The sequence below is a fragment of the Populus euphratica genome, unplaced genomic scaffold (assembly GCF_000495115.2).
Source record: "Populus euphratica unplaced genomic scaffold, PopEup_1.0 scaffold32.1, whole genome shotgun sequence".
NCBI classification, from domain to species: Eukaryota; Viridiplantae; Streptophyta; class Magnoliopsida; order Malpighiales; family Salicaceae; genus Populus; species Populus euphratica.
The window spans coordinates 746,703-772,333 of record NW_011499861.1 but is presented as its reverse complement, the minus strand read 5'-3'; the positions used below and the strand labels follow the sequence as shown (position 1 = coordinate 772,333).

The following is a 25,631-nucleotide window of genomic DNA, read 5'->3' as shown; positions in this document are numbered from 1 at the left end:
TATTAGATTTTATATAGATTATTTATGTTTTAAAAATATTTTAAAAAAAAGTTAAAAAATTTTAAAAAAAATTATTTTAAATTAATATTATTTTAATATGCTAATATCAAAAATAATTTTTAAAAATTAAAAATGTTTCCTAAAAAATTACTGGCCACTATCACATTTCCAAACACTTCTTTCAGACTTAGTATTATAGTTTACTACTATAATAATTATTATATTTGGATATATATTGATATAATATATTTTTTATTTTTTAAAATTTATTTTTAATATTAACACATCAATATAAATAATCTAAAGCATAAAAACCAAAAAAACTAATTTAAAACAAATAAAAAAATATTTTTAAAAAATTACTTTTAAAATACAGAAACAAAATTGATTTACAGCCACTATTCTCATTGAAACATGCCCCATTTCCAGCTAATAGGCGTTAGGCTTTAGGCTTACTTTCATTTTGTTCCATCATTTGGCTCCTTTCATATGGAAAATATACCGAATAAATTTCTTATGGACAAAAACTAGCACAATACTCATCCATTCTTATACTAGTATGAATCAGAATCAGATTCAAATCCAACCCCTGCGACCATAAGAGGACAGAACTGAAAGTTGAAACCAGATGATGCGGGTTAATGTTGCAATTTGGATTAAAAGGATTAGCAGCTGTTGTTTTTTTTAAAAAAAAAAAATTCAAGGTGCCAACCAAACAGCTAGTGGATTTACATTTTATAGCTACAAAAAATGGGATCGTTATCAGAGTAAGTAAATGAATTAAATTACAGGTTCATTGCAGATTAATAGATGAGTCTGATGCTTTCACACAGATACATCAAAAGTCAATCTCGAGCTTTAATTCATGAACTTCCTGCAATTGGGAGCTTTACAGAGGCAAGGAACTTTGTCATCACGTTCATCTGGATCAAACAAGTAATCGTACCTGTCCACACAACAAATGACACACATGTCCTTGCCAAATTAAATATCAGGACCAGTGACTTGAATCAAAACCATGGTTATTCACTTAAAGAGAATGAGAGAGAGTAAGAGATTATTTAAATCATACGTTAGCTCGTCACCGGCAGAAACATCGGTCTTGGCAATGAGAACAATCCGATTCTCCACATCACCAACACTCATTATCCTCGCATAGCAATTGGGCATACACTGCAATAAGAGCAATTGAACACTTCATATCTAGGTAAATTGCAGTACAAAGAACGAAAACAAGTAACTCAATTATTTTACCACTAATCGTATATTAAATAAGGTTACAAAATAGAAAATGTTTGACCATGGGAATGCGCCATAAGTTGCACAACCTGAACCAGGTAAACCTAATTGAACTTCCTAACTCGGAGTGAGGCTGAGGTTGTACAATCAAATATAACACATAATAGGTCTTAAGAACAAATTAAACGAAAGACCAGTTTAATTTGGCAAGTGTCACGATGGTCAATAAATCCCACAAATAAGATCCATTTTCCTTTTGAGTTATATGGTACTGCAGACAGCATGGGAATTCAAGGACAAATGATCCTAAGTCCCCAGGTCCTTGGCTACAAGCTGGATTGTGATCCAACGTACCAGGTTGCTATCAAAGTGTTTCACTATGTACTGTTCTGTGAACATGGTCTTACAAACATCTGATCAAACAGAAACATGGAACCGTCACAAATATTAAAGGAAAAAAAAAGTAAGTGGGTATCTTTAGATCCAGTTTCAGGTGAAATTTAAGTTCTGCACTTACCGAATGATTGATTAACCGTGCTATATTCCCCTTATTTGTTGCATCAATTACAACTTCCTCGCTGATCTTGAAAAGCTGTGAGAAATATTTGATTGAACCATAAGAAACACCAACAATAGAAATAAGTAAACAAGCAGGAATGCACTTGCCTAAAACACATGCCAGATATCCTAAAAAATAACAGTGAAATCAAGTCATTATAATTAAAAACACGTTCAGTGAGGTAAATTCTACCACTTTACAAGACGAATATGCTCATGCATGTGTCATAAAGGGATGGTTCATTCCAGATTACAATACGTCCAGCTGTATAATGGGACAAAGAGAAGGAGAAGGAATGGAAAAGGAAACTGAGGCATCTTCTGCCAGGGCTAATCACATCAGAACTATGTTATTTATATTGTTTATCCGTAATTTGTTCTGATATTTCAAAATAGTACAGAGAGGTTAAATTTGCCCATAAATCCTTCAATACCAGATAGCAAGTCTTGGTTTTCAAATCCCTTGTGATAGACCTGGAAGAGAATGGGACATATCAATTCAGACTACATCCTCATCATCAACCACTGGGTCATCTGCCTACCAATAGTTTGGCAGGGTCTAAGATTAAAGTTCTTCAGGATACCAGAAGAAATTCATGGCAAGTGGGGCAAGTACAATTTCTAAGTCACATAATAAAAACTGTGCCGCGAAATACGAGCAGCAAGTCAAGAAACTCACATAACAATCCTTGCCTTCCAAACAGTACCGTGCCTCTCTCAGATCAGCAACACTCCGCCTCACCTTCTCTCCACGATACTCAATGACCTGGAAAAGGGAATGTTATTAAACAAAAAAGACACGCCTGGTCTTGAGAAAGCAATACTTCCAGGGAACTTAAATACAAGAGAGGTATTACAAAAGCTGTGACTGAAAGTCCAGCCAAACAAAACAATGGATGCTTTAACAAACCACAACCGACAGGCCAAACACTCAAATGAAGTACCATTTCTCCTTCTTGAATATTTCTGCGTGCAAAGAGGCCCCATCCATGTATACCAGATTTACCAAAAGACACCCGATGATTTTCGGTTTTCTGAAGACATAAATACATGTCAATTGAATATGGCAATTATATCAGGTATAAAACAATTATCTCATGCAAAGGAAGGTGGAACCTGTAAATGGCAAAGGCGTTCTTTGAATGAAGAGAAAACTGTAGAATCTCCAGTTTCCTGCTAGCAGACAGCAAATACTGACAAGTTAACCAACCAAGAGGACAGAAAGGGCAGATCATGAAATTCCAAAATCAAAATTTTTTACTTGTCTTACTGTCAAACTCGTAAAAAGAAATAAAAACTTCCAACAAAGACAAGTGTATTACTTTACAGGTGCTCAGGCTTATAATTGAATGTAAAGAATCATGTCTTGGTCCCATCAATCGGTGGAATATTGGCTCTCCTTCAGACACCTGCCAAAACAGGAAAAAATATCAATTAGATAAAAGGGACCAATAAACTTGTCTTGATGGAAAACAAATGATGTTTGCAAGAAGTGTATGGATTGCACAAACATGAGTGATGAAAAATCCAAAAGAAAAGTGGAAAGCAAAGCCAAATAAAAGCAGTGAAGGTTCCTAGATAAATCACCTTATAGTTTGTTCTTTTGAAAGCACGGCACTTTGCAGCAGAGACAGGTTCAAATTCATTACTCTCTCTGGTTGAGGGATCTGGGAGTTCCACTTTCTTGGATGAAACCAACCTTGAACCCCTCGAGCACCCATTCCGATTCTGAAGAAAACTTCTTCCAGAGAAAATCCCTGAAGGAGTACGCACGACTACAACAGAATCTGGGTTTGGCTTCCTGCAACAGAACCAAGGTAAGATGACACAATATCCAAATTAGATGGGTTCACACAAGATGGACAGGATTCCCTCTTCCAATTTGGAGAAAAAAAAAATATGATATTAAAGATACAGATGATCGACGGAAAAAGCTCTAACCTGTGAACAGCACAATATATTAACTTTTCTGTGACTTGCATACCACTCTTCTCTGTGCAGTTCAACTGAAAGTTCACAGTGCAACATTAACAGAAACAGTTGGTATTCTATTCTTTTATAATTTCCAATTGAAAAGCTACATAAGGAACATAAAGAACAATATTGACACATGCAAGCACCCATAAAGGTATGGCACAGTGCAAAATATAAAATCCAGACACTACAGCAGGAAAAAAAAAAATATTATTCATGAGTATTAAAAACAATTCAGAAAAAACTACCTCCATGAAATAACCTGCTCGTGAGGCACATGTTGCATGGAAATAGGTGGCACACTTGCAACACTGGGTGCACGAACCATAGGTCTGCTTACAGATAACACACCTCTGGCAAGCAAATAAAATAAATTTAGACCAAAAGAACTCTCATTCATATAACAACATAGCAAGTGTGCATCAATTTGGAGAGAAACAACTTGAGAAACAATTTAGTCACCATATTGTACAAAAACCTTGGTCCTTAATGACTAAGGCCTCGTTTATTTGTTTGTTGGAAAGTAGTTTCTTTTTGAAAAGTGGATTCACGAAAAGTGAATTATTTTCTGATGTTCAATAGTGTCATGAAAAATGAGTTGGTAAACATTTTCCGGCATTACGCTATACCATGAAAAATGAACTGAAAAATCACTTATTAATGTTTTAATTTTGTTTAAGTCTATTAAAAAAAAATAAAAACCAAATCTAATAGATGAAAAGGTTGGAGGTTGAAATAGAAAAAAATCTAATTTTATAAATTAAGTCAAATAAAACAAATAGCAATCAAAAAAATAAAGACAAAATCTCACTAATCAAAAAAGTTTAAGGATGAAATTGAAAAGTAAAATTATTTTATAAATTATTTCAAATAAAATAAATAGTAATCAAAATAACATAACCAAATTTGAAGAACAAACAAACTAAAGAGTTGCTTTGAAAATTTAGAAGGTCAAGCATTGAAATCAAGGAGGAGAGAAACAAAGGTGGAAAAGAGAGAGAATATAGCAAATGCCAAACCAGAAATCAATGCTCCACATTGCTACCTAGGAAGAAGCCACTGAGACGATTCTAACTTCATCAAGGAAGGTCACCTTCAGAAACTATATGCAGTCTCACATGCATATTTAGGTGGCACATCTAACACATTGGCACATCCAATGCATACGCCAACCACTTTTTATTTTTAAATTATATTTTATATTAATCAAGATACCAAATTGAACCCCAATCAACTTGGTCATTGCTAAAAAACAATATAAAAATACAAAAAAAGCACCCCAATCTATCAAATTCTGATTAAGAGTAATTTAGTCATTTCACCTTACTTTTTTTTGTTAAAGATCCGGAACAAAATTTCTGAAGTTGAGAGAAGTAAAAAACTTGCCCTTGAAAAAGGCTTGAGTTTTTTCTTTGATTGGAACTGCTTTTTATTAACCAACTTTCCTAAAGCTAAACAAACTGAAAAAGGATTTTCATAAAAATGGTTTTAGGAAACAAAAGCCTCCAAAGGAAATATTCCCCTTTACCAAAATTATAATCCTTTTAAATTCCGGATGTGTGAAAGTAGTACTGTTCCCATTCTTCAACATGTGAAAAAAGTTGTATTCAAAAAACTAGGGTATTTCTAACTGATTGTTCAGATCATAACGTACCTTTATAAATGATGTTGATGGAATTCTAAGTATTCCAGTGGCAGGTTCCATTTTCTCATGATTCAAGAAACCAACTTCAGGTTGAAACCAAGCACATATGACGTGAACCCACAGTTTTTCAATATCACTTGGCTTCAGAGCACCCCCTAAAGAAGCAGGTTTCAAATATAAGAAAACAAGCCACCATTAGGTTACAAGCCTTTACAAAATGAAAGCAGAAAAGGTCACCAAAAAAAATCATTTTGACAGATGGCTTTAGTAGTTTGGTCAGCAGTGCAAAAAACTTAATTCAGAACATGAATGCTCATCAAATTCATCATCTATTATGTACTGGAATCAATCAAACAAATTTCACAGTACAGAAGTCAGACAGTGAATTTTTTTCAGCAGCACAGTGATATTTCTTTCCTGTTCAAGAAAAGGAAAGAATCTAAGCAAATCAGACAATTCAGTCATTCAAAGACTTTGGCAAACGATGGAAAAATTACTAAGATCTATCAAGACACAATGCTTGAGAACATGCCTTGTACAGGGCAAAGGCAGCACTCCTCAACATCAGGTGTTTCACATGCTCTGCACACCCATGAAGCAAAATCCTGAACGTTAATTGCCCCATAGCATTCTTGGTGGACAGCTATTTGACACCTGAAAATAAATTTAAAAAAAGGAAAATAGGTCTCAGGCAGTTGTAATTGAGTGCATAATTCAGTTTCAAACTTAAATTTCATTGACCGACCAAAATTATAATAAACAGACACAAAGAAATGATGACTGAGGGTCTTCACCTGTTGCAGATTATAATTTTGTTATCATCCCAATCTTCAACCCATCTACAAACAGCACATCTTTCTGATGTCCATTTTGCATAAATAGGTTCATACTTCTCTGTTGAAATGGAAATAAAAATTCATGTTGTTCACAATTAACCCAATTTTTTAAAGCAACCAGCTCTTCCCACTAAAGCAAAAGAAAAAGGGTAGTGAATGTTACGTACCTTGCACAAAAGCAAGTAGCTTCTGCTCATCTAACTTTAGAGGGTCTACACAAGCATTATATTCAGCAATCTGCAACACAGATATTGTTCAAAGAAAATTTAATAGCAAGGACATGTGTAAGATTCATGCACCACAACATAGGAGAAAAAGGAAAAGAAAAGAAAATTCTACAACAATCAAGACCATATTCGCAGAACAACCATGGAACGCTGGATTGTCCTAGTCAGCTCAAAAAACCCGGGCCTTGAAATGGATCCCAACTCCTAAGGGAGTTAAGAATTTCATACCAACTATAGTGCTAAATTACAATATTATTAATGTATATCATTTATAAGATAACCGTTTTAAGAGCATTTATACAGTAGGCAAGGCCTTTCAGAATATTACAGCATAATCAACAAAAAACATTGATAGGTTCTCAAGGTTAGCCTTTGACATTGTTCTTAATAAACAAATTAAAATTCCTACATTGACAACAATTTGGGCTGTATAATGAAGGATATAATCAATTCCTTATTATTCCTCTTCTTTTTTCGTTCTTGGTTCTTTATAGGCTCTTTTTTCTTTAAGCAAGTTCTTTAAATGCTGTCAAGACATAGCACTGCATTAGATAAGGTAAAAATTGAATCAGCAACAGCATTGGAGAAAACGTGACCAGAATCAAGCACCCTACCATCTACAATATTTGAATGCCATCTACTGTACCACGATGTTACAATCAGCAACTTATTTACATGGAAACAAAATCAAATAGGTCAAACCTTAGGAAGCCAATTAAAAAAAATGACAGGTTCCAGTACAAACCCATTGAGCCAGTGGTAACATTGTGTCTTTGATTTTCACGCTGTGCTTCCATTTTTTAGATCTACACCCAGTGTGCTTTTCCCATTCACTCGGTGCTTGTTTCCGTGACCCACATGAACTGCAGTGGCACTCAATTCTAGAAACATAGGGAAAGGGAAAAAAATCAATGACATCATTATACTAGATCAAGATTATATATATATATATATAAACAGAGAATCCACCAAATATTTGTTTTAATCAAAATAAACTAGCACTGCCCTATAGACACAACTAAATCAGATTAATTTAATCATATCTGGATTTGCACTTCAAACTAATTGTTACAGTAATAATTTTCACCGGTCCTTTAACATATATAGCAACCCAAAAATGAAAGAGAGAGAAGGTGTACATGATAACTTGTTTATCCTAACCCATAGTTTTTGCTAAGTTTACAGGGCTTACAAATGAAGTTTTGGAATATATGTTCCTTCCATCCCATTGCAGATAACTGTCACCTTGTCAAGTGGTACAGCCTGTCCACTGTTTTCTATTGACCTGGTTTAAATGACATCATTAGAATTAAAATTTCCCAGGGACAAAATCCATAATAAATCTGTAATGTCAAATTTAAAAATCACATGAATTAGGAAAAATAAAGTGCGCAACCTACTTTACTGGAGGCTTCCTTCTCTCTAAATCTGATTGCACAAATTTAAACTTTACTTTGCAGTCAGGACAATAATAATCAATATCTTCCATGTCCTTCAAACCATAGCAAACCAGTTAGCCTCCACTTTTGAATGAACACAAGCTAACATAAGAGATAAAAGAATGTATTAGATTTAGACTATACATGGTAGACACACCTTGAAAAGTTTGCTGGAAATGCTGTCACACTCAGCGTGCACCCATACATTACAGCCATCACAGCATACCTAATACATAAAAGTTTTAATGCCCAAAAATTTATTTGATTGTTTTACCAAGAGAACAGTACAAACTTAATTCAAATTACTACTGATAATCTTACCCAATTCCCTCCATCTGAATGATGCCAGGTCTTCTTGCATATGCCACAATACTGCTTTGATTTTCTTAACTGTAAGAAACATGCTTGAAATTATCACTTTGAAAAGGATTCTTATGCAAACAAAAGATAACAAAGAGAATGTATTTCTCATGTACCTTAGCACAATGTTTACATAGAAGTTCAGTTTGAAATGTTGATCTCTTCCCTTTCTTCACAATTTTGCATGGCAAGATTAGATTGCAACCATCACAGATTTTCATGTCATTATAACATGCATCCTGTACAATTAATTCACAAGATGAGATTCTGATAACTGAACAACCAAGATACTATGAGGACCTTAAACTCAAAAGGTCAGCTTACAAAAACGAAGTCAAAACCCAAATGCTGTAAGAGAATTTCCAGGAGAAAAAAAATATCTAGAGAACAAAGTACCACCATATATACCAGTAACAGCTTTTTAGCGTAAAGATATGCCAACAGAATGATTTTCTTCAATGCAGATAGCTAATAGAACAAAGTACTACCATATATTCCAGTAACAGCTATTTAGTGTAAAGATATGCCAACAGCATGATTTTCTTCAATGCAGATAGCTAATAGACAGCTCAAAGGAAAAATTGAATGTGTTTTCTTACACTGACATCAGCCTGCAGCCAACAAACAGGCCACCAATTTAAGAGAGAGAGAGAGAGAGAAGCTTCAGACTTTCATTATATTGTATTATTTTTGTTTTAAGAAGAGGGGAGAGATTTCCTCAACACTTTGGAGGTTGTAAATTTTACAGCATATGAAAGGTAGAAGACAAAGGGAGCACAAAACTATCTATCAAGACATTTCCTATGTCTATGGTATCAGTATTTAGAAGAGAAAATTAAATGATGAAATTGGTCCTTGTGCACTGTAATTTGACAGAGTTCAGTTATTTGTTGAAACAATTCCAGCTTGATAGTTTTCTCGGCAATTAAACATTGGCCCAGTCCTTTCCATTTTCACCAGTATTTTTTCAGTCTCGACTTTTAGCCACGTTTTTAACAATAATTTCTATCCAAATATTTGTCCATTCTGGAGTGCTTCCTGTTGAGGATTATACCCAGACTTATTTGGTTATTGAAGCGAGGATAAAACATGACAGAAAATTCCCTAAACAATGGATTTATCTCCCAATGTTCATTAGCATTCAGAAATTATAAATCCCATCACAAACAGAGAATAAAACAAGAAGCTAGAACAAACTAAGAATAGCCTAACAAATGTACTACTGTATCAGAGAGCTCGTATAAAATTATATTTGTCTTGTACTATATAATTTCCCAGTGATGCATAAAGTCTCATCAACTAGAATCAGGAAGAAAGGTCAGAAAAAAGAGACTACTTAAACTTGCCTGTTGTTGATTGTAGAAGTCCTGATCCTGAATTGAACAGCTGGCTTCTTGGAATCGAGTGGGATAAGCTTCAGGATATGCTATTTCCGCACAACTGCTGTCCATGCCTTGGAAACCACTTTCTGCTAAAATTGCCTCTTCTAGTGCCACCTGAAAGTCACTCAGCTTGCACTTGAACATTTGAGACTGCACCTGAAATCTGAAAAAAAAAATGAATTCAAAAAACGGTATCCTAACAATTTATAATAACATTAATTCAATATGATCATCCACACACCTTTCCATGAATTCTGCAAAGGGGAATACCATCCCCTGTTTCACCCAAGCATAGTCCTGCACATATCCATTAATCAGTAACTTCAATCCACGCCCATACTAAGTAATAAAACTCCTGTGAGAGAAACATGAGAAGAGGCAAGAGACATATACCCTTTGAGTTCCATTTTTAGAGTAACCATAAAACATAATGCAAATAGCACCAGGAACACAACAACTGAGCACAGCATCAGGAGCCTGCAAAATGGGATCAATCACAATAGCTGGCCACCATGGGTATCTCTTCCCGCATTTGGCCCAAACTATATCATCCAAAGCAAAATCCTCTGGTTTATAAACGTCCTTTTTATGAGCCCTTTCTCTTCTCATTTTATCCAAGCCTGTATACCTATGTTTTGGCACAAACTCCCCATCTTCTATCAATAGATTACCCGAACTCAAAAACTCTGCAGTATTACAATTTCTATACTGAAAATCGTTACACCCTAACTGGCCTGCTTCTCTTTTTCCTTCCGCGGCGTAGAAGGGGTAGGAATTAGAGCTTACGAAATCGAATTTACTGTTATATCTATATTTCTCACTACAAAAATCCTTTCTATCTTGAAATTCACCATCCTCTATTCCCGTATCAGTATCATCAATTCTACATTCCTCACCTTTCCAGATATCCACAACCGAATCATTAAACCTCGAAGGAAGCGTTTGCACTCGCCCTCGAGAAGATCTCGATATCAACTTTCGAGAGCTCGCCGAACTCTGATTCTTCAATCTCTTCTTCGAATTAGACTGAACTTCGTTAGCCCAGTAAGATTCGTCGCTGCGATAAGTATATGAACCCCTCCTGAAATCATCAAATTCACTATATAAACCCATTGAATTTGAATTGTATCCATTCAACTTTCGCTTCTTTGGAATCAATTCGTATTCAAAATTCTCCTCCTCGTCTAATTCGTTACAAGCCCCCTCTCTCGTATTGCCTCGCCGCATTTCGCCTTTCGTAATTTTTTTTATTATCATCGTCCGATAATTCAACTCGAAACCCTAATTTCAAATCCGACACAAAAAAATTCGAATCGAATGTATCCGAATTAAACTATTTACACTTCAGTTTTGAATGGATGATCTCTCAATTCTATTTTACCGGCTTGAATGAAGCTCTAAACCCTAGAATAACCCTGACTGAGATAATGAAGGCGTAGGAACCTAAAAATTCAAACGTTTTATCTCCTGTTTTGTTGGAAAGAGCAAAAGTTCAATAAAAAAAAGAAGGAGAAGAAGAAGAAGCAAAGCAAAGAGAGGATTCGAAACAAAATTTGCGACTCTGAGTACTTAAATTTTGTGTGTGAGACAGTAGCAGTTGAATTTCTCGCTCCGAAAAAAATGAAATGAAGGGCCGGTGGAGGTGGAGGTGGCGGAGAGAAACTGAAGCTGTGTAGAGCACACGCGACAGCGTGTCTAGTCGGATTACCGATGAGAAAGGAATGAGAACTGTATATAATTATTATTATTATTATGATTATTATAGGGGGTTATTATATTTAAACTTATACCTTTATTATTGTTATTATACGTGTTGTTTTATTTGATTTAAAAAAAAAATGGACTTTGTGACGGTGGGACCAGGTCATAACGTCTTTTGGCTTCAAATATTGGAGTTCCGAGCGAAAAGAAAGGAGGGAGACCGTGCACATTTTTTTGTGGCGAGCGCGAAATGGAAAATTTGAGAAGGCGGAAATGGTATGCTGCTGCGGCTGTGTACCTGTGTAATAAGTGTGGGTTTGCTATTAAAAAAAAGTAGTTATTTTTTAAAATAAATATATTTAATATATATGTATATATAATTAAAATTATTGTGAAATAGGTTTTTTCAAGAAAGATATTCATAAATAAAAATAATATGTTATTTTAATTTTTATAAAATCAAAATTTAAAATGCAAATTCTAATTAGATCATGTTATCAAATTCTAATTCATAGTTGTTGATGGATGGGTCAAGAAATTTAAAATCAAAATCTAATTAGATCATGTTATTAATTAAACCAATTAAACTTCTTTCAAATGACATTATCAGACTTTTTTTAAATTAAACATTAGAGATTACAAATTAAATTTTAGTATATAGTTGTTGCTTGTTCATTGAGGATTAAAACCTAATCAAACTAACTAAACCTCTTTTAGTTACATGATCAACCCTAATTCAAGCATAGCCTATGGTCTTCCTGGAGATTGCAAATCAAATTTCAGTCCATATTTGTTGCATGGCCGATGGGTGTGTCAAGAAACTCGGGATGAAAACCTGTCTTGTATCGAGTTGTTAATTAAATCAACTAAACTCCTTCCAGTGATGTGATCAGCACTTGAAATTTCGTTTTATACCATTGTTAATTCGCAACTATAAAATCAAAATAAAAATGGATTTCATTATTTGTAATATTAAAATTTTAATATAAATTATTTTTTGATCATTTGTTAACATGAAACATTACAATGGTTACAACAAGCTGTGGATAAATAAAAATTTAATATAAAAAAACTCAAGTAACTTCTGGTTATTGTTTTTGGGTAAAAAATATATATAATTGTGTTTGGCAAAGTTATGTAATATAGTAATTGTCTTTATATTACATTTTTGTTAATGGAAAACAAAATAAAAAAGTATATTTTTGTCATTGTTAGATTTACATGTTTAAAAATAATTAAAATTGTTTATTTTAATTTATATCGAGTGTTTATATTAATAATAATATATGAGTATTGTAAAGTATGATAAGATAGATGCGGATTTGTATTGTTTATTAATTTATTGTGTTTATTTCAATAACAATTATATTGATAATAATAATATAAATAATATTAATAATAATGATAATGATGATGTCATTAATAGTATTTTTATTAACAACTTAAAAGTTTAATACAAAGATGACATGAAATGCATATAACAAATTTGTTTTTCTAATTAATTTAAGCTATGTTAATTATTTTAATTACAGGTTTATTTTATCACAAAAATAAATCTATTTCATGGTTATACTGATATTACCCGTGTTAATGAATCAAGTTTAGAGTTTATAGATTACTCCAAAAGCCACTAAAAAAGAAATTATTGGTCAATTGATATTCATTATGCAAAAATTATCATGGAGAGGTTAAAATTGAAATCTAAAGGTATTATATACCTTAAGCAAACAAAGAAAAGAAGTTGTTGAACCTTCATTGGACGTTCATGAAATCGAGGGAACAATATCATAAACTCGAGCATCAGTTATTTTTCAACCTAATAAGGCTAACACCAAAGGATTTTTACAATAAATCATTTATTTTCCTGTTTTTTTTATTTATGTCTAGTTTAAAAAATGTTTTTATTTTTTCTATTTAGCTTAGCAATTTTATTTTATCTTATCCAATTTAGGAATGGAATTAATATGAATATGGTTAATTGGTTTGTATTCAAGGAAACTACTTAAACATAAATATTTAGAAATATAATATAATTTTTAAATGACACCTCATCGATAGAATTATGTTTTTTTTTTTTAATGTCTGCTGTCTTCCTTGAGCTGTTTTAGTTTACAATGTTTCACACATATTAAATGTCAAAATTACGTATAAAATGACTGCACAATAAATGTCACACACACGCATACACACCTCAAATATATATTACCTTTTTTATTATATATTGAATAATAAACAATACACAGACAATGAATACTTAAATGAATATTCGAATAGAGCATGATAAAGTTTTTTTCTCCAAGGTTACGATCATCCAATACAAGGAATTCAATTCTCACAGATATATGTTCTCTGTACTGGATTGATCATAACCAAGCACCCCTCTGGACGCCTTATATATTTCAACTAGCCTTTGTCTTTGAAAAAACATGGAGGCATTTTATTTATAAAAAAATCACTTGTTGTTAATATAGTTTAGCCATAAACAGGTTCAATGTAAAGGAAATGCATGTATTTTTTATATTAACAAGCTCTAAAGAAATGAAATAAATAAAACTAAATATAAATAACTAAAATAGCTAGAAAAAAGTATAATATAAATCCCAATACATGTTATAGCTAAAAAAGAAAAGAAAAGAAGTATATTACAGAGCCAAAATAGCATCTACATGTTGGAGGGCTATTCATATATATTGATCAAAAAAGCTAAAAATTTGGTTAATATATTTTTATGCAAAAAAAAAAAAAACTTAATTGGATTTGTGGTGGTTAGTCACGGTTAATAAATAGTTATATATATTAAATATATTAAAATACAATTAACTTTTATAAGAGATTTTTGTGTATATATGAAAAAATATCACATCAAAAAGTCGAGTATCTCGAGGTAAAAGAAAAGGTGAAATGAAGCAACTCCACTCTAACTTTCACCATGCTAAAATGGCGATCGAGAGTGGTGTAATTATGTTTTAAAGTTTTTTTTATTTAAAAATATATTAAAGTAATATTTTTATTTTTTAAAAAATATTTTTAATATTATTGTATCAAAATAATTTTAAAATATTAAATAATTATTAATTTAAAACAAATAAAAAAATATTTTTTTTGAAAAACGCACAAAAATAAACAGAATTTACATGTAAAATAGCTTTTATTCCACATAAATGCTAGATATATATAAAGATTAAAACATGGAGAAAGTACAAATAGCCATTGAGCAACGAATTATTTTACCCACACTCGTTCCTTATTCATCTTTAAAAAATTCCTCTTTAAAAACAGATGATTATGCAAGAAAATTGAGCTAATTCAGACCATAAACACACCTTGCCTTAACTTTTTTATGATTTGCTAAGAAGAACGAGAATCAGCTGCCTTCTCTATGGCTTCACTAATTTATATTTAACTATGATAATTAATACTTGATTACATTGTATAAAAATTAAATTTTAAATACACTAGTTTACAAGTAAATTGATTGTATAGTAAATATATTAAAATATAAATGGATTGTTAAAATAACATATGTCCATGAAGCAAACACCAGGAAAAAAAACTATATCTACGTTATTCAAAATTCAAAACGACATATTAACCAGCAAACACCAGGAAAAAAAACTATATCTATGTTATTCAAAATGACATATTAACTGTTTAACTCTTTCATTTAGCATTTTTTATCTTAACTTTTCTAAATAGGTTATTTTTTTAGAGGTGTTTTTAGGCTCATATAATCTCTGAATTAGTGTGTAATATTACGATAATGGTTGTTTTTTAAAGTAATTTTTATTTTTAAAAATGTTAATATTATATATTATTTTTATTTTTTTAAAAATATTTTTTAACATCAATAAATTAAAATAATTTAAAAACATTAAAAAATTAATTTAAAACAAAATAAAACTATTTTTTAAAAAAGCCGGCCACTCCGCCTAATCAAACACGACATTGAGTTTCCTGAGCCTAACCCTATAAAATCGAACAAGACCCGACCCGCATTTCCTCAATAAAGTAAACTCCTTTCGACGCCGCCTTCATGATAAACGAACTCCTCCGCAAGCTTCTCCAACTTCATATCCTCTTCCCCCGCCTTCCACTCCTCCAATCTCTTCCCGCATTTTGCACGAATCATCCCCTTCCACTCATATACCGACACGCTTCAGAATACTCGTTTTCTTTTGAACCGCTTTTGTTGCATCCCCACGGAGGAGTGACCCGAACTCATCGAGCAGACGGAGATGTACGTGGACGGTGGATTCAGAGATCGTGGTGATTGACTTGTCGCACCCACCCCGCCTGCCCTGTGAAGGTTCTTCAGTAATCGACCACCAGAAATACGCCCTCAGAAACTCCACAAAACGGATCGGTTTCGGTATCTTTGAAGCTAAAACCCATTTTTTTGGTCATGTATTAATCAGAATTTAATTTCAATAGTTTTAAATTATTTGAAACACTGTGTGAATCAAGATGGAAATGATGGCAATATAAAGTAAAAGGTCTGAGCAGAGTGAGACAACGGTGGTAGTAATGGATGCCAAAGTCTGGGGGTGAGAAAAAAGGAGAGGGCCCCTGTCCTTGCTCTGAGATACTGCATCGCTACAGCGCAACCTCTCCTACAACAAATTTACCGCTCTCAAAGCATGAGTGCTGCGATGGGTTGAAAGAAAAGGCGTGGGCTGCATTCTAGCATTGAATGCTAACCTAGACTTCTCCCGACATTTTAATTTTTGCATCCCCTTACTTTGCGTATCCGCTGGCTGCCACCGCGCTTCCTGCATTGATCAAAACCTTGATGCTGATCCATACACTATCATTCTCTGTTAATTATCTCTTTTAAATTGTGCTGATCCATACACTATCATTCTCTGTTAGTTATCTCTTTTAAATTTTTTTTTTCCTGTTAATTCTTTTATGCTTTGCATGTATGAGCACTCGATTTATTAAAAAAATTAATCCAAACGGACGAGTGTTCTTTTTGGTGGTGGTTGTTGAGTGGTTTCAGATTTTCCACTCATGCTGTCAGTCATGATGTGTGTGCAATTTAAAAAATTACTGAATGTTGTGGAATCTGCATTGTGCTAGCTTCAGGAGAAATCAACATGCAGGGGTAGAAAAGAATGCTTGGAGAGAGAAATGTTTTGTAGGCACAAGAGATTGGCGAAAGATGGCCCTTTTTTTGTGTTGCATTGTTGAGCAATTCACTTGGATATAATTAAAAGTACGGAAAATGGTGAATGTGGTTGAATGCGAGGTGGGGAAAATGGGGCTGCATTTTTTTTCAGAGGATAGTGTCTATCCATTAGTGACCCAAGCTACATTAGTGAATTGAATAAATCGAAATTCACATTAGTGTTCATGCTTGCTGTGACTGCTAAATTCTTTGTCTGGGTTATATACTTGGTTCATTTTGCTGTTTTAGCCCTTTAAGATCATTTTTTTTCTTTTTTTCAATAATCATTTTTCATTTTTTTATATTGATTTTTGGTGATTTTGAACCCATTCACAGTTCTGTTTTACATTCTTCCTTGCATAATGCAAATGCAAATTCACCACGTTGTCTGAGAGGAGGGCCAATACGATGATTTATTTGGAAACTGGGGCTCTACTTAGTGGGGGATTCTGGTGCATTGTTTTGAACTTGTGACCAGAGTCACGGTGTCACAGGCCATTGTTGGCGTTATGTTTATCAAAAAAGCAATTTAACTTAGTGCACGCATAAAATAGGTCATTTTTACAATACTTCTACTGAAATTCTAAACAATTGAAAATTTTCAGTAGAATGCTTGCAACAACCTCGATGGCAATCATGATGGTCGTATTGACTGTGATTCAGTTGTTACAGTTACACGATGGCTGCTTGTGCTTGGAGCTTGATTATAAAATCATGAACCTATAACTCCAGATAATAGAATCTGACCTTTCGTATCCATTACCTAATGGTTGCTGTTTGATTCCATTTTTTTTTATCTGCTTTCTCATGAGGTTGTGTTTGCTGGATGTTTCTTCAGGGATTGCTTTTCTTGTGGGTAGTTTCTTTGAGCTCCTGGTGTATTCTGTTATTTTTCAGATGTAATTGTTTAAAAATGGTTTCGCTGAAGTATTTGAACCAACAACAGAGTTGTGTGAGAGTTCTTACATCCCAATTTGGGTTCCCCAATCCATGTGTAATTTTTTGGCAATGGAGAAGAAACGTTACTGTTGCTTCTGCATTTGTACTATCATCATCATCAGCATCGGGTTGATCACAATTTTTTGTTTTTGCTATGTCGTGTATCAATCTGGCAAGCCCTTGTGCCACATATCCCTTGAGCCAATGAATACTTTGATTTTTTGGGTTCAGGTGAGCCCAGCGAAGTCGATTGAATTTTTTTGTGTATATGATTATGCTATCATGTTATTGTAGGAGTGCACACAGCAGAGATGATCAATGTGTTGACTGTGCTGCAAAAGGATATGTTTTTGCCTAGAATCTATGTTGCGGCAGCCACGGATAATATGAATTTGCAAAAGGCTCGGGTTTCAGAGGACAATATGGTTGACAGGGCAGGCCATTTGTGCTTTAACTTCATACCGTGTATGCTTTTGTAGGGTTCAATTGTTTGATATAATGATCTAGTTGCTGGTTTGCATTTTGGAATTTATGGTTGACTGAATTGTTGGCTGTGAGTGTTGTGAATAGTTTTAGTTTGAATTTTGATAAAACAATGTAATTGCAAAGGTGATAGAAATAATTTGTCCGCACTTGAAAGTTACGCTGGCTTAATGATGAATCATTTTGGATCCCTGAGTGGCATGAACTCTTATTCATGTACCAAAGTTGAAAAATTGGAGTAGCTATCCAAGGATTACCTCACTTATGAGTGCTGTCAGCCTACTTGCTAGATTGAGGATGGGAAAAAAATGTAGACAGCTTTTCTTTGAAATAATTCCTGGTTTCATGAATAAGTTGAATTTTTGCAATACTTGTATGTAATTCTCCTTACAGCATTGCCTCTCATCTATCAACTTCTTATACTTAAGCAATGGTGAGCTTGATTACAGATTCAAGAAGCACATATACGTAGGCATATAAATGTGCAATGGAATATATTGAAGTTCAAGTCAAGTTTGTTTAGAGAGGATGCAATGGGTGAAGTTGAACTGGTTTGATAGCTTCCAACTATAATGGATATTGTCTGTCATTTTTTTTTCCCAGGATTTCTTTTTTAACTCCCTGAGGATTTCTGATTCTCACCTGATACAAAGTTGATTGCACATTTTCTTTTCCTTTAATTTTTGACTGATTTATTCCGGGTTGCTCAATTTTGAAATGGCTATCATTGCAGACTGGGTGAAAGGGGGTATGGGTGTGGTTCTTGAAAGTCTACAGTATTTCTTGCATAAAAATTATGGTAGGTAATGATGAATTATTTTGGATCTAATAGCGGTGTGAACTTCTATTGTTTGTGAGATAAAGTTGAAATATTGAACTACATGAGTCTCTCATGAGTTATGTTGCAAGGTTACCTATTAGTTTGAGGAATTATTGTTTTTAAATCCAATCCATGTTTCCATGAATAAATTGATTTTTCACATCAATAGTTGTTTTTATTCTTAACTCTAGCTTCTTGCTAAACTCTTATAAAAGATATGATTTGTTATTTTTTTGTATAGCTAGTTGACATGACTAAAAGATTGATGTTTTTTTTCAAGTGTAGGATTGTTAAAGTAATAAATAATCTAGCAAGACCGGAGTTAAACCACAAGGAGATTAATTATATAAATTATAAATCATGATGATGATGATGAGTTAAAATAAATAATCTGGCAAGACCGGAGTTGAACCACAAGGAGATTAACTATATAAATTATAAATCATGATGATGGTGATGAGTTAGGTTAGAGGATCTACTAATGATATTTCAAATCAAATAAGTATAATATAATTTTTTTACTAAATTGGAAACTACACACTCAAGGTTAAAGGATCTACTAATAATATTTCAAATCAAATAAGTATAATATAAATTTTTTACTAAATTGAAAACTATACATAAATGAGATTCTAATCAGATGATTTGTTATTAATATCTCATTATAAATTATTAACATGATCATATTAATTATTTTATTTAAGTAACATTAAATTTTTAAATATTGTTAGTAATTCATGATGTTAACTTATGTTAACAATAAATTAAGTTTCTTTCATAGAACAAGTGTAGGTTATACAATACGATTGATTATTAACAATAAATTAAGTTTCTTTTATAGAACAAGTGTAGGTTATACAATACGGTTGGCTATGAAAGTGACAAGTATTTACTATACCAAGTATTATACAACACAAATTTAGACTAATAATTTAACAAGTAAGGTATTAAGAATTAATAAGATATGTTAACAACAAGTTGTTTAGGATATAATAATTGAAGTTTATATTATTCTTATCCTAAAACTATTAGTGAAACCTTTTCAACTTAACATATAAACTTAGCTAAATATAATGAAGAAGAGAAACATAAATAAACAAGAGGAAAACATAATTATATAAGTATAGTAAAGGAAATGAAAGGTATAAATAAAAGATTAATAAAAAGAAAACTTCAGCATTATAAAAATATAAAGAAAGAGAACAAGAATATGATTTTAATATGAAAATCAAGATGCCTAAATGCATGATAAATGGTTTTTTTTATAGGCTAAAATTTAGAATTATTGATTTGATGACTAATTGTTGAGTGGGTGACCATATCTTGACCTGGTGACAATTCTTATATTCTTGTCTAAACAAAATGTAATTGCTAACATCAGAATTTGAATAGATAGTTTTTATGAAAGTTTCGGGAAATTGTCTCAGTTTTCCAACAAAACAAGAATCAGTATATTTGAACTTCTAAAACTCGAGTTATGGGCTAAACACTGAATAATATTTGGGTTGCAGGACAAATTCTAACTTTTTTGTTGGTGCTAACATTTGAACTCTAAAAAAAGCACTTTTAAATCTTGAAATCTTCATGAAAGTTTTAAGCATATGTCTTAGCTTTCCATACATACAAACCAAACTTAAATCCAAATTATACAGCACTAGTTATGATTTAATAACCGAATAGTGTTCTAGTTTGGATTGAAACAACATCTCAGCACTAGTTATGATTTAATAACCGAATAATGTTCTAGTTTGGATTGAAACAACATTTTTTTTCTAAGTTTAGCCTTCTCTTTGTCTTTTCAATTTCAGTAGTTAAACTCATTAATCAATTCTTTGATTTATGTGATAGACCTGCATTTAAGATGAACATCTACCATAAGTTAAAGGTATTTTCTATTATTAGACATGTTTTTATAAAACATGCTCTAGTTAAGGAGTTATTGATACTTCAAATGTAAAATAATGATATAAAATCTTGATAAAAATACACTTTTAAGTACCAATCACTAATTTGTTGTTCTAATTCTCTTTGAGAGTAAGATCATAGTATTCTCCTTTGTGCTCTAAATCTTGTCTGGTTTATTTTAGATTGTACAATTTTGTAGTGGTTTTTGACCCCTGCAATTCATGCAACTCCAGTGAAGACGCAGGGAAGTTGATGGCTAATGATTAGAATTAGACCTCAGGTGGTATAATTTCTATTATGAATTTTATATTTCTCTCCTAGCCATCACTGTTACTTAAGACTGTAAATTAATTTATATTGACTGTGTTTGTCTAAAATGTCCTAGGTTCTTTGCAATGGCCCTGGGACTTGTGTTCCTCCGTGTATAATTGCATTCCTGTTCAAGGTAAGATGTCTTTCCTCTCAGCGTTTAGTCTCTGCATTTTGTATCTCTAGATAGTATTGGAGTTAATCACGTAACCTTGTCAACTTTACCTGCAGGTGGCAGGGATTATTGGTCATCTGTTTTTTATGCCGAGAATAGCAAGGTTGAAAAAACTCTCTTTAAGTGGTTTGCTTCTTTTCAAGTTGTGTATAGTTGAGCAGTTCTTTGTGCAATGGCGCCACAACTACAGAGAAAACATCCTCAAGCTCACTATGCTGGCCGTCTCGTATGACTGATTTATTCTACTACTGGCATGGGTACTCACTAAACCTCCTCGTCTTGTAGTTCAATCTGCAATTTTTTTGTATTTCATTTTTTATTAGTATTCTAAATGTGGTATAATATGTTAGGCATCGGTATCATTTGTTTCTCTGTCCTGAAATATCTGTTTAGATATTCAATTTCATGATGGAATCGAATAGAACAGTATTTTTTTGCATCTGTTAGATTACCACCCATTGCATTGAACAACCACAAAAGAAGAGAATAAAAAATGGATTTGTACTGTTTCAGGAAGTTTTCCACAATTATACTGCAGAAATGTTTTTCTTTATTAATGCATTTTAGCATAATGGTAAAATGCTCATATGATGAGTAAATATGATACAAGTTGAGAGGGTGTCGAGATATGTCAAATCTAGGTCGCTTGGAATTGTATAATGGTTTGCTTTTGGCTACAGATTTTGTGGTGTGGGTGGCTTGAATCTTGTGAAATGGGTGCTTAGAGCATGGTTGCTTCTTTCTGGTGGCATTCTTCATTGTTTTATGTGATGACAAAAATACTATCCTGTGTGACATAGTTTGGTTTAGAATAAACAATTTCAAACTCGTTAGGTTCAGGGATCCTCGGTAATCTAAGCAAATCAATGTTAATAGTCATTATGCTATTGGATTTTCAGATAGAAGTTGGATCTGGATATTGTTTTCAGTATCATGTCGCATAGGATGGATAAGTGAAAAGTATATGGTTGGTTGAAGTTTTCTCTGTTTGGACATATTCCTGGAGATTATGCCTTTGTGTTGCTGGAGTCTCTGGTTTTTTTTGGCATTGGTGGTATGAAAACAAATATTTATTTATACAACTGATTGGAAATGTACGTATATCAGCTTCAGTGGAAATTCTTGTATCAGACTAGAATGATATTAACTTAAGGTGGAACTTGCTTGAAGTGGGTCGTAGACTTGGACCTGATTTTTTTAGGATGAATCTGGGATATATTTTGCTAAGCATTCATCTGCTTATCTTTTTGGTGCTGTCGTTGGATAGATATGATGGCATACAACTGACATCTATTATGTATTGAGCAACCAGTTCTGAGGATGAAGAGTCGGGTACTTTAGATTATTGCAGTGTTTATGATGATATGAACATGATTTTCTGCTTGGTCTTATAATAACTTGAGATTCCCTTTCTTTTTGTTTTTTTTCCCTGCCATGACCATCTTTAGGCAAATTCTTCCTGTCAACAGTTTCCCAAATTTCTTGCAAACCAATCAGCTTTGTTTTTGTTTTGATACCCAGTTTTTGATACAATCGATTGTTAGTACTATATATTGGATTGGACAGTTAAGCTGAACATATATGGTAGAACGTGGATAAAATTATAGGAAGCCTGAAATTTAATGTCATACTCTATTTCCTTCTGCGTTATTCAATCTTTATATTTTCCAAGGAAGAGCATAACCCTGGCCTTGAAATTCATGCAGCAACAAAGAAAGGGTGGAAATATCATCATATGCTGTTTATAATTGCGATGTAATTTCAAAGGAGCTGGCACGCAATAAAATTGGCTTAGTTGCTTGGAATCATGCTGTGCAGTAACAGCAGTCTTCTCTTCATGCCAAACTGTACCTCATGAAAGTCTTCTTTCTTTTATGAGTTTTGATTGAAGCTTTTAAAAGTCTTCTTCCTTGCACTCAAGCTCTCAGTGTTTGGTTTCTTGCCAAACCAACTTGTGGCTTCAAAATCATTATGCGAAATGATTTTTGTTTTTAGACAGTTTGGGGAACGGAAGCTGAACTTCCTGTTTGCTCTCACGAAAAGGATATGACAGTCATAGTTGTGTTTGAGGCACTAGAAACTTGGGGTTGGTCGGCTTCCCTATCTTGACTGGAAAAACATACAGGTTGCTTATTCATAGTATCAGTTCCAATATTAGCGTGTAAAAACAAGAAAAGCTGTCTCCTCTGATTGCCCCCCCTGTTGTGGTGTTTTGTTGGAGTTGAGTAGTTATTATACGTTCAGTTGATGTGGTCTTTTGAGATAGAGGATGAATCACACTTCCTTCCTCCTCGGCCAGAATAAAATTGATAGTGATGATTTATTACGTTGCCACATACAAAATAGAATTGGATGTAGTTAGTGTGTTCGTTTTCAGTCAGGATCATGACATGCCACTCCCATATCTGATAATTGGGGAACTCTACTTGCTTGGCACTATTACTTAGCTTTTGGGACTCTTTCGGTTGGCTCCAAGCACAGAAAAATTGGAGTGATTTGATTGGTTCGTTTCGGCCACTCTGACACGGTACGATTTAAGAATATAAGTGGCACGTGGAGTACACTCGAGTGGTGGCTTCATTATTGATGGTGTGGGTGACCCATTCCTGGAAGAAGTTGTGATTTTAAAGTACATTTTTAGCCATGAACTGAAGAAAAACAAAATCTAATGCCGCCCCAGTGTCTAACCTCTTCTTCGAAGTGCTTCAATGATGCTTAAAAAAGAAGGTTTTCATGAATAAAAAATAGATTATTTTTGTTCTTATAAAATTAAAGTTTGAAATGTAATTTTACATAAAGCTCTCAATGTAAAGACCGAAGCTTTGAGTTCGTACTCTGTAGGTGGTTAAGATGGACAGTGGCCACTGACTTATTATTATCATGCTCGTTCGATACTGCAGCTTTAAGCGTGGGTGGGTCTGCTGGGGATGCGGCATAACGTTTGCCAATAAATTCTCGAAAGCCCCGAGGCAGAAAGAGAGCTCGGTAATTTTACTGTTTTTGTTTGTTAAAAATAAATAGAAATCATATATATTCTTAATATTAATATATTAAACAATCGGAAAAAAATTGAAATAAATAAATAAAATTTAATTTATTAAAAAACTTTTAAAATATTAAATTAAATAAAGCTCAAATTTAGAAAGAGTTGGTGCGTGGGCTCTATTTTCTTCCTCCACTGCAGATTTTTTATAGGCCGACAAACTCCCTAATTTCAAAATTTTTAACTGTGGGGATCCCTGTTCATAAGAGAGTGTTTAGAAATATAGGTTAACTTGTATTTTTTTAAAATTAATTTTTTTTGTATTTTGTATTATTTTAATATGCAGATTTTAAAAATAAATTTTTTTAAAATAAAAAAAATTATTTTAATACATTTCAAAATAAAAAATATTTTAAAAATTAATTATATTCGTATTCTCAAATAAGCTTTAAGTTTGATTTAAAAAAAATTTGCAACATGTCAAATTATATTTTTAGAACTTGTTATTTGTAAATATCTTGTTTTATAAAATTAAATATCTTGATTTAATATTTTTTTAATTTTTTCAAAAAAAATTTAGCTATTCATTGTTGTTTTTTTCCTTTTCTTTTATTAACACTTATAATTATGAATTTATTTAATTACCTAATACATAGATTTTTTGTTTTGAATTAGAATTTTGATGAACTACAAAAACACAAAAAAATATATAACCCAAACGATGATCAGGTATGTAGGATTTATTTCCCTACACCACAAATAGTCGCACGTTTTACATGGCAACAATCTCCTGCCACGAAAAGTGAAGTGCAGCGTACCAGTCATAAAAGTTTTCAGTGTTCCTCCTGGGAGTGACGTGGACCTATAGTGGGTTAAAAAAGAGAGGGAAAGGTAGAAGGAGGACGTGTGGATGGGGTCCGGAGCACGAAGGTCAAATGCTAATTTCAGGAGGGGAAAGGGGGCAGCTTCCCTGCTGGGTCTCCCAGCTATTTATTGCGTCGACAGCGTCACTCAATGTTTTTAAGAATTCCTCACTTGAGTATCCTCGTATGTTTTCATTAATTATTTGACTCTCTTGCAGAGAGAACTGCTTTAGATGACACGTGACATGTGATGCTGCCTTGTAGAGGGCTTCGCATATTTCTTAAAGATTTGGAAGGGTTCCATCGAGGGTTCTTGAATGGAGATTCAATGATGATGATGATGATGATACTTCCAAAACTTCATTGAAATTTAAGGTATGTTTTGGAGATTAGTTCAAGACATTCCACTAATGTAATTTAGAGAACGAGCCAATAATCGTAAATGCCACTAGCTTCTGCTTCTTCTTCTTTGGGCAGTTTTATACATTCTACGTTCAAAGTTTTCTTAAGGGTATAAAAGGGTGAAGGAGTATTACATATTACCAATCTTTAAGGAGTGTTTGTAAACGTGATTGAAATTATATTTTTAATTTTGTTAGTATGTTTCAATTTTTTTAATAAAAAAG

At 33.0% G+C, this 25,631-nt stretch overlaps 1 protein-coding gene and 1 pseudogene across 1 annotated transcript; one reads left to right on the top strand and one right to left on the bottom strand.

The window, feature by feature from the left end:
- Positions 1 to 632: 632 nt before the first annotated feature.
- Positions 633 to 11,387, bottom strand: LOC105124765 (histone-lysine N-methyltransferase ATX3-like). Its single transcript, XM_011024882.1, has 23 exons — positions 10,054 to 11,387; positions 9,902 to 9,957; positions 9,625 to 9,823; positions 8,395 to 8,517; positions 8,240 to 8,308; positions 8,076 to 8,144; positions 7,880 to 7,971; positions 7,672 to 7,764; positions 7,225 to 7,360; positions 6,420 to 6,489; positions 6,211 to 6,310; positions 5,949 to 6,070; positions 5,426 to 5,571; positions 4,020 to 4,124; positions 3,739 to 3,803; positions 3,385 to 3,598; positions 3,120 to 3,206; positions 2,914 to 2,970; positions 2,742 to 2,831; positions 2,477 to 2,563; positions 1,757 to 1,831; positions 1,073 to 1,173; positions 633 to 946 (listed from the first exon to the last, which is right to left on the bottom strand). Exons 1-23 carry the CDS (start codon positions 10,915 to 10,917, stop codon positions 859 to 861), a joined length of 3,108 nt encoding a protein of 1,035 aa, XP_011023184.1. The 5' UTR covers positions 10,918 to 11,387; the 3' UTR covers positions 633 to 858.
- A 9,488-nt stretch (positions 11,388 to 20,875) lies between these two features.
- Positions 20,876 to 21,668, top strand: LOC105124766 (UDP-N-acetylglucosamine transferase subunit ALG14 homolog; annotated as a pseudogene).
- The last annotated feature ends 3,963 nt before the right edge of the window (positions 21,669 to 25,631 follow it).

What these genes read in the sequence shown, in the direction of transcription:
- LOC105124765 (XM_011024882.1), bottom strand. Translation starts at nt 10,917, where the DNA reads ATGATAATAAAAAAAATTACGAAAGGCGAAATGCGGCGAGGCAATACG. An exon ending in GCTACTTGCTTTTGTGCAAG is followed by an intron (nt 6,311 to 6,419) that starts GTACGTAACATT and finishes CCATTTCAACAG; the next exon opens with AGAAGTATGAACCTATTTAT. An exon ending in CACGGTTAATCAATCATTCG is followed by an intron (nt 1,174 to 1,756) that starts GTAAGTGCAGAA and finishes CTCTTATTGCAG; the next exon opens with TGTATGCCCAATTGCTATGC.